This window comes from Malania oleifera, chromosome 1, assembly GCF_029873635.1.
Source record: "Malania oleifera isolate guangnan ecotype guangnan chromosome 1, ASM2987363v1, whole genome shotgun sequence".
Taxonomy (NCBI): domain Eukaryota; kingdom Viridiplantae; phylum Streptophyta; class Magnoliopsida; order Santalales; family Ximeniaceae; genus Malania; species Malania oleifera.
The window spans coordinates 97,079,449-97,088,513 of record NC_080417.1 but is presented as its reverse complement, the minus strand read 5'-3'; the positions used below and the strand labels follow the sequence as shown (position 1 = coordinate 97,088,513).

At 38.1% G+C, this 9,065-nt stretch overlaps 1 protein-coding gene across 2 annotated transcripts; it reads left to right on the top strand.

Moving 5' to 3' along the window:
- Nucleotides 1–5,595: 5,595 nt before the first annotated feature.
- Nucleotides 5,596–8,673, top strand: LOC131155246 (exocyst complex component EXO70E2). 2 transcript variants are annotated; one of them, XM_058108256.1, is made up of 3 exons: nt 5,596–5,646; nt 5,749–5,944; nt 6,372–8,673. In XM_058108256.1, the coding sequence occupies exon 3, from the start codon at nt 6,512–6,514 to the stop codon at nt 8,465–8,467; it is 1,956 nt and encodes a 651-aa protein (XP_057964239.1). In that variant the 5' UTR covers nt 5,596–5,646; nt 5,749–5,944; nt 6,372–6,511; the 3' UTR covers nt 8,468–8,673. The 2 variants fall into 2 exon arrangements, with proteins under 2 accessions (XP_057964239.1, XP_057964231.1); XM_058108248.1 differs by having other exon boundaries at nt 6,104–8,673.
- The last annotated feature ends 392 nt before the right edge of the window (nt 8,674–9,065 follow it).

Here is a 9,065-nt window from a genome sequence, read left to right as displayed (position 1 = left end):
GAGATTCGCCGGGATAGAAATGTAGGGAGGATATGGTTATCTCAGGGCGGTTATGTGAAAAAGGTGTTGGAAACGTTTAGCATGGCCGATGCAAAGCCAGTGAGTACACCTCTAGTGAGTCATTTTAAGTTTTCTACTGTAGATATCCCAAGAACAGATGAGGATATCAGAGACATGTCAAAGGTTACCTATACTAGCGTTGTGGGGAGTTTAATGTATGCCATGTTGTGAACGAGGTCAGATTTGGCACATATTGTAAGTGTGGTGAGTAAGTTTATCTCTAATTCAGGAAGACAGCATTGGGAAGCCATCAAATGGATATTTAGATACTTGTGGGATACATCAGATTATGACATCATTTTCGGTAAACAACAAGGTAGTCCTTCAGCTGTGGGGTTTGTTGATTCTGATTATGCAGGGGATATGGATGATAGAAGGTCTGCAAAGGGTTATGTTTTTACCCTTGTAGGAGGACCTATATGTTGGAGATTCATAGTTTAATCTTTGGTTGCATTATCCACAATTGAAACTGAGTATATGGTAGTTGTCGAAACTGCAAAGGAAGCCTTATGGCTTACCGATTTGGTCAAGAAGCTGGGATTATAGCAAGATAGGGTTGTGCTGCATTGTGATAGTCAAAATGCTATTTACTTAGCGAAGAATAAGGTATATGATGCTAGAACCAAACATATTGATGTGAGGTTCCACAGGGTTTGGGAGTTGATTACTTCGAGTGAGCTTGTATTGGAGAAGGTTCACATGTCTGAAAACGCAGCAGATATTTTGACAAAATCGACTACTAGTGAAAATTTCAAGCATTGCTTGACCTTACTCCATGTCTCCAAGTGATAAAAGGGAGACAAACCTAATCAAGCATTCCAAGTTCAAGGTAGAGCAATCAGATATATTTTTTTGAGTTCTCCTAAGGGGCGTATAATTGCAAAGGTAGAGATTGTTATATTTGTATGTGTGACTCTTATACTTAGGGCTCATAAACAAATGAAGAAGAAAAGCATATGGAGTAAGTGGTGCAACACAGCAGGGACTCGTCAATGAGTGCCCTATGCTCATTGACGAGTAAATCCCAAGAGCAAGAAAAATTTAGAGATTTTGAGATATCGAGAGCAGATTTAAAGACTCGTCGACAAGTGGGCTGACTAGTCGATGAGTGTCCTTCTCTGGCTCGTCGATGAGTGTTGGAATTGGTGTATTCCTAAGGGGGGTGAATTGGAAATTTAAACTTTCTCCTAGTTCAATTCAGATTCCTTAAACAGTATTGCACAAACCTAGGGTCGTTTTATACAATCATAAACCCAATCAAATATTTAAACAATTAAACGCAAACATTCAAGTGTTGAAATTTAAAGTGTGAAAATTAAAAGTAGGCACAAGAAATTTTATTGGGATTCGGCCAATACCGCCTCAAGCTCACAAGCAAGAGGATTCTACTATGATTGCTCACTTGTGGGTGGAGCGGCACCTAATACAACACCTTACAAGATGGTGCACCTAGTTCTCTTAACCGAGTCTAAACCAATCTGGGACTATTCACAGAGCTAGTCTCCCTCTTCCGACCAACATGTCGGGAATATGACAGAAATAGAAATTTACGTACAAATAAATTTGCTTCTTGCACAAGCAGATATGTACCGCAATAAGTACAATACAACTAATGCACTCAAATATGATAAGAGTTAATGCTCAAGTGAGTATATCAAAAATATCTCTCAGTCACATAAATTATATGATAATGTGAAAGATGCTAATGTGAAGTTATATAACAACTCTCAAGAGTGTGTGTGTGTGTGTATATGAGAGTGAGACCTTCGACTCAATATAGTATATTCAATAAATGAATAATCAAAAGTGGTTTATAAAACCCTAAGCAAATATCTCAAAATATTTTATCAAATATCCAGCACAATAGATATTAGGGTTTAAGCTTGCGAAAATATTTTTATCAAGAACACAAAGCAAACTTTTGAACCTTGTGATAAGGATGCCAAGATTCACAAGCAAGGAGGAGTTCTTTCTGAATAATATTTATCAATAAAATATAATGGAAAAAACTTCAGCTTACTCTCAAAAATCAAAATCAAACAATGCAAGTATGTGAGAGTATTTAGCTTGATCAGAATGTATAAATGCCCACAAGATATGAGTGTTCACTCAATCCTCAAGTTGCAATAACTTTGGAAATGAAGATGAAGAACACAATGCACTCTTTCTAAAATATGTAATCAATGGAGTATGAGAAAGAGTTTTAACAATGAGCTTATGAAAATGTGGGAGTATGAAAGATTTTAGCACAATAAAATTTTCAAATGATTTTTGGCTAATCACTTGGCTAATCTCATGCTAAATATGACAAATGAGGACCTATATATAGACAAGCCAAGAATTTTGACTGTTGGGGACATTAGGGGAATTATTAAAGTTATTTTAAAATAATCCTATTTTATCCCAATTAACCCTTGGTAAAATTTGGCCAACCCGAGAGTTTCAGTCGACCGAGTCATAGGTTCGGTCGCTCGAACAAACACATGACGAAAAGTGCAATTTTGAAGTTCGAGTGCCCGGTGAGAACTTCGGATGGTTGAACTAAGATGATTTTCAAATTGTTCGAGGTTCAGTCGCTTGGTTCTAAGTTCGGTCTGCTGAACTTCAACTTTTGGTTGCTCGAGGTCAAAATGACCGTGAAGTTCGGGCGCCTGAGTTATTGAAAAAGTCAGTATTATGGGTTCGGTTGACCGAGAACACTAGGTTCTTTTCAGTTCGATCACTCGAAGTCAAGTTAACATTTTGACTTTCCCAATGTTTGGTCGACTAAGGCGATTTCAACGCCAAGGTTTAGTCGCCCGAATCTTTAATATTTTAACACCTAAGTTTTGTTTTTAAAAATTGATTTCCCCTTATAGCATATATGATAATTGAGACTTTCCTAAGTGCTTGTATAAGGACCTAAAGTCTTTCTAAGACTTTTTTGAGTGTTAACCCTAAAAATCCGACGTCGGTCAACCGAAGGTAATCCCTAAGGTCAAACTATGGTCTTGAGCATTTAATTCTTATCATGCATGATATGCAAATATTATAGACCCAAAATATAAAACAAAATACATTTTACAATAAGAATAAATGTTTTCAATCTTCTTGCTCATGTGTCTTCATGGAATGCGCCAGATACATATGATCTTGGAGTTTCTTCTGGCTTCCAAGTCCCTTGATCTTATGTTTGATGAAATTTAGACCTATTCACATACTTAAACATACATAAGATACAAGTGCTTTGTTAGCATCAAAATAGAGATCGGACTCAAAAAGTCAACTATGAGTGTCCTGTTCTCGTCGACAAGTGCATCTGGGCTGCGAGAAAATATTTGAATTTTAAATTGAAATGTTGGGGTGGTTGGGTAATTGGAGGGAAACCTTCGAGGGAGTGTTATTTGTGTTCTTTTGGGCATACTTTGCGAGAAGAGAGAGATCATTGTGAAGTGTATTGTGTACTTACATATTTCTTAATGAAATTCTTGTGCTAATTGCTTCCGTGGATGTAGGCTTTATCGAACCACGTAAATTCTCATGTTGATACTTGTTATTTCTTATTTTTGTGGTTGCGTTTCATTTACTTGTTGTGTTTTACTTATTCCGCTGTGCATCCTATATTCGATAATCACAACACGAAGTTATTCTAAGCTCTCCACACTTCCACCTCTACTTCCTTTAATAACAATACCAACAACTAAACCATCTTTTCTCACTACAAAATTATTATTTTTATGTTCCTCTCGTTAAAATATCATATTGTTCTTCCTTAATCTCATCTTTTGTAGTTGAAACATTTAATCTATGACTCATTTATAATAATATTCCCATTTTTGACATTTTTCAAATATATTATTTCTAGGTTACAAGTATTTTAATCCAACCTTTTGATATTATAAAACTAAATAAAATAAAACTTTACAACTAGCATTCAGACACCAAAATCTTACTTTTCTTTCTTTACTTTTTTAGTTGCCTTTAAGTTCATCATAAGGTTTTCATCCCCACACCCCTTTCTCATTGTCCCCTCTTTTGCAAGCTATTTCAAAGAAAACAAGAGGGCCCAATATAGGCCAGCTTGAAGGATATTTTGCAACCTGAGATTGATGACCTTCCGAAGAAGAAGACTGAAAAGAAAAAGACTAATCAACCAAGAGAAGTGCAGGAAGCTCAATAGCAACCAGCGTGTTGGAATTGATCACTGCATCCATCAACATAAAAGCCACCAAGCATGAATTCTCACAGAACCAACAAAGCCAGCCCACCAACAATTTCCTCTTTAGTTATTTATTGCATGTAATTAATCTTTTAAGCATCAATATTTATTTAAAAAGTATAAAATGTTCAAAAACGCCTTTAATAATTATTAAAATAAAAACTTTTCTAGTTCGATTCTAGAGAAGTATTTAGTAATATTGTTTTTAATTTGAGATAGAATCTTAATATTTAAATAAAAATATAAAAAAATTGACATGCTAGCCTTAGTCAAATGCCGCAACAACCTTTTAAAGTTTAATTCATAAAATGAGTTAGGAATGTACTTTTCCATAACAATCTTTTCTTTGAATTGTACTTTTTGATTCAAATGGTCTTATCTAAGGTTGACTATTAGAGGTAAAAAGACAAATAGCGGGGTATGGATGGGGGAGTTTGGTTCGAGTGTTCATCAATCAGGTGGATCTATATGCTCCGGGGGACTTCCAGTCTTTGGCTAGTGCGCTGATCTAGTTCGAGTCTACGCCCATTTTTTTGAGTTCAAAGTGAGAGTATTTAGATGCTCAAGGTCGAATTAAAAAAATGGATTTAGAAACATCAAATCTCTCTTGTTCGGCCTAGTTAAAAATAAGAAATAGGGTTGATCCGTTGAGAGTTACCGCCATAACTCATAACAAATAAATAAATAAAACTAATTAATCAAATTTTCATTATTAATTATCTGTGTAAAAGTGGTGTATGACGTCAAATTGAATTTTTTTTTTTTTGATTACATAAGAATTCTAACCACTAACAAGCCATTCGAACTCTCTGGTACGGCATCAAACTTACGGATCAGCGTCCTCTTCTTAGGTCTCGCTGATCAAGTAAAGTCCGGAATGAGGACACGACTTCCGTGCATCAGTTGGACATTCGTCCAACTCGACCCTCGGGACATATTTCCATTATCATCTACAGTCCTCGCTGACTCATAGAGAACTCTCACCATTCACGATTTCCTCTTACTCACAGAGCAAATTCTCACCATTCATAAGTACCGCTAACTATTTGAGTGTATGTACTTAGAATTGAACTCTCGATGCTCCTTTTTGTGCACAAGAAATGAGAATCATCAATTAATGGTTCTTTATTCCTTTATTAGTGATGCCTTTCACACAAGCGTGCCATCTATGTGGGGAAACCCGAACTGCAAAATGGATCACAGATGGGAGAGGATTCATACCCGTTTACCCATTAAACCAAAATGCTGTAAATGGAAACTTCCGGCCCAAGTTTGTAGGGTGAACAGAGTTGGGTCCACCAGCTTGACTCTACCATTCGCCTATTGTGAATTTCAGCAACAGAAATTTCTAAGAAGAGACCGTATATCGTCCAAGGCCAAGCTTCTAGGTACATTCTCATTTTCAGGGTGTGTGTAATTACAGTTTTACGCTCTTCCTCCGTCTGAGAAAGCTGTAGTTTAGGATGTCACTCTTGTTATTTGCCTTGCAGGAGAGGACCATTTTAGTAATTCGCCATTTTTCTTTCTTTTTCATTTTCATGGGTTGACGGAGAAGTGTCAAAGTTGCCAACAGTCTTCGAGATCGCTAGAGATATAAAACCACAGGAAAGGTGCAGAGATTGGGCGCATACCGACAGCCCGGAAAGCTCCAATCAATCTTCCCCAACGGGCGGCTCCAATTAAAAGGTCAGTTTATTTTCTCAATTTGCACTTTTTTGTGCATTTGAAAGCTTTTGGATTTCATCTTTAATGCTCATCACAGCTTGTTCATAGATCTAGTTTGAAGTTCGGTGTGAGCTAGTTTCTTCAATTTTTAGAATTTCTGTTGGAGGTTTGCCTTTTCAGCTTTTCATTTCAGTGTTTCGTGGAAAGCTATTAGAAACCCTTTTGTTCGGTGAGTACAAATTTGTTGAGCTTCTGTTGTGATTCGGAGTCTGAGCCAATTTGCTGTGCTTTTTTCAGTAGTAGATCTTCATTATTCTCGGGGTAGGTGATTTCACTATTCTAGATCAAGAGGGGCTGTTCTGATTTTGTTGTTTCAGATTTCATTCCAGAGGTTTTAATTTTTATTTTTATTTTTTGGGTTATCTTTTCTGATTTCTGGGCGTTGAAGGTTTTAGTTTTGCTTGCCTAAAGCCCAAAGTTGTGGTGTTTGAAGACACCTATAGTGGGAGTAGCTCTCTAGTTCAATCCAAACTGCTGGCTTTGAAAGAGAAAGCTGTAGTCCAGTTTTGTGATTCTGTAGTTTTGGCTATGGGAGATTTGAAACCTGTAATCTCAGAATTAGAGGGAGAAGAAAACTTGATTGCTGCAGCTCAGCACATAGTGCAGGCATTAGGGAGCAAGAAGAACCTGACTGATGATGCCAGGAGAATTTTGGTGGAACTTGGCTCCAAATTGTCTACTATGGCCTCCTTGAATGATAACAAGAGTGAGGGAGTAAGCGAAATGGAAGAGCGGCTCAACATCATCCACGAGAAGGTCATGAGTTGGGAGGCAGATCAATCTATGATATGGGACTCTGGCCCCGAAGAAGCGTCTGAGTATCTAAAGGCTGTGGATGAAGTGCAAAAGTTGATTGGGAAGTTGGAGAGCCGTAGCTTTGCTAAGGATAGTGAAGAGGTTGAGCTCCTACAGAGATCTTGTGATGTTCTTCAGACGGCAATGGCAAGGTTGGAGGAAGAGTTTGGGTACATTCTTGTTCAGAACAGGCAACCCTTTGAGCCTGAGCACATGTCTTTCCGTTCAAGTGAAGACGATATTGCAGATGAGGGTTCAATCGTCTCTTTTGAAGATGAATCGGTGGAGGACATGAGAGAGTCTGTCAGCAGAGGCTCAGAGGAATTCATCATTGATTTGGTCCGGCCAGATGTGATCCCTGACCTCAAGTGCATTGCAAATTTAATGTTTGTTTCCAATTATGATCAGGAATGCTCTCAGGCTTTTATTTGTGTCCAAAAAGATGCGTTGGATGAGTGCCTCTGCATTCTTGAGATGGAGAAGTTGAGCATTGAAGATGTCCTGAGGATGGAGTGGGCTAGCTTAAATTCTAAGATTAAGAGATGGGTGCGGGCTATGAAGATTTTTGTGCGAGTCTATCTTGCTAGCGAGAAATGGCTCATTGACCAGATATTTGGGGAGGTAGGATCAGTTAACTCTGCTTGTTTCATTGAGACATCAAAGTCATCGATGTTGCGGCTTCTGAATTTTGGGGAAGCTGTAGCAATCAGCCACCACAAACCAGAAAAATTGTTTGGCATAATTGACATGTATGAGGTGCTAACTGATCTTCTTCCTGATATGGAAGCCTTATACCCTGATGAGGCTGGTTTCTGTGTTAGAAGTGAGTTTCAAGAGGTTCTGAATAGCTTGAGGAATTCTGTGAGAGCAACATTTCTTGAATTTGAAAAAGCTATTGCTTCAAACACATCAGTAAATCCTTTTGCTGGAGGTGGAATCCATCATTTGACCAGATATGTCATGAACTACATCCGGAATCTTACTGATTACAGCGTCATCCTTAATCTACTCCTTGATGATCATGTGCCGGACAATCCCATCTCTTCATCACCCCATGCACGCCCAGTTCTTGACGGGAACAGAAGTGATGCTTCCTGCTCTGTCAGTGTTTCCCCAATGGCTTTCCACTTCCAATCCCTCATTTCAATTCTAGAATCCAACATTGACATTAAATCCAAGTTATACAAGGATGCCTCTTTAGAGCACCTATTCTTGATGAACAATATACATTACATGACTCAGAAGGTTAAGGACTCTGAACTGAGGGCCATTTTGGGGGATGAATGGATTCGGAAGCATAACTGGAAATTCCAGCAGCATGCCATGAACTACGAGAGAGCTACTTGGAGTTCAATCCTCCCTTTACTGAAGGATGAGGGGATTCAGAATCCCAATTCAAATTCTGTATCTAAATCTCTACTAAAGGAGAGGCTAAGGAGCTTTTATGCTGCCTTTGAGGAAGTATACAAAACTCAAACTGGTTGGTTAATACCTGATCTTCAGCTTCGTGAGGACTTACGAATCTCAGCATCACTCAAGGTGGTTCAGGCTTACCGAACATTTGTTGGAAGGCATAACAGCCATATTACTGAAAAGCACATAAAGTACAGTGCAGATGATCTTCAAAATTACATTTTGGATCTCTTTGAGGGATCCCAAAGATCATTACAAAGTCCACACAGGAGGTGATGTTGGAATAAATTTTGGCTTGGGGATTCAAGTGGAATGAGAATGAGTAATATTTCAGTCTCATTCTCGCAGGTATTTCCAGCAGATGTGATTTTATAAAATTAAAAGGACTGCATTACTGTTGTGATCTCTTGTATTCAGCCCCTTCTGATAATTTGACATGAGCTTATACTAATTGAAGATCCTTGGTGGCTTGGTTGTCTTTATTACGTGTTGTAATTACAGAGCTTTTTTTCTTTTTCAATTATTATTTTTATAAATTTTAAGTCTAATGGGAACCTAGAGAGCAAAGGAAAAAGAAGTTAAGAAATTGTTAGAAAACTCATTCTCAAAACCTAAATGTTAAGAAGAGAAAGTTAAAGAGGATCTTATCCTAATTTTGGAACTGCTCACAAACGATGTGGGACTGGACGAATATTAATACTCCCCCTCGAGCCCATGAGGGAAATGAGACGACAAGAGCCCATGGAGGGTAATGAGGCGAGAAGAAGTCCAGGCCACGGAGGAGTTAAGCAGCTTAAAGTCTAGTTCTGATACTATGTTAGAGAACCACTTTACCTAAAAGCTTAAGCGGTTAGGTTGTGGGCTAACAATGTAT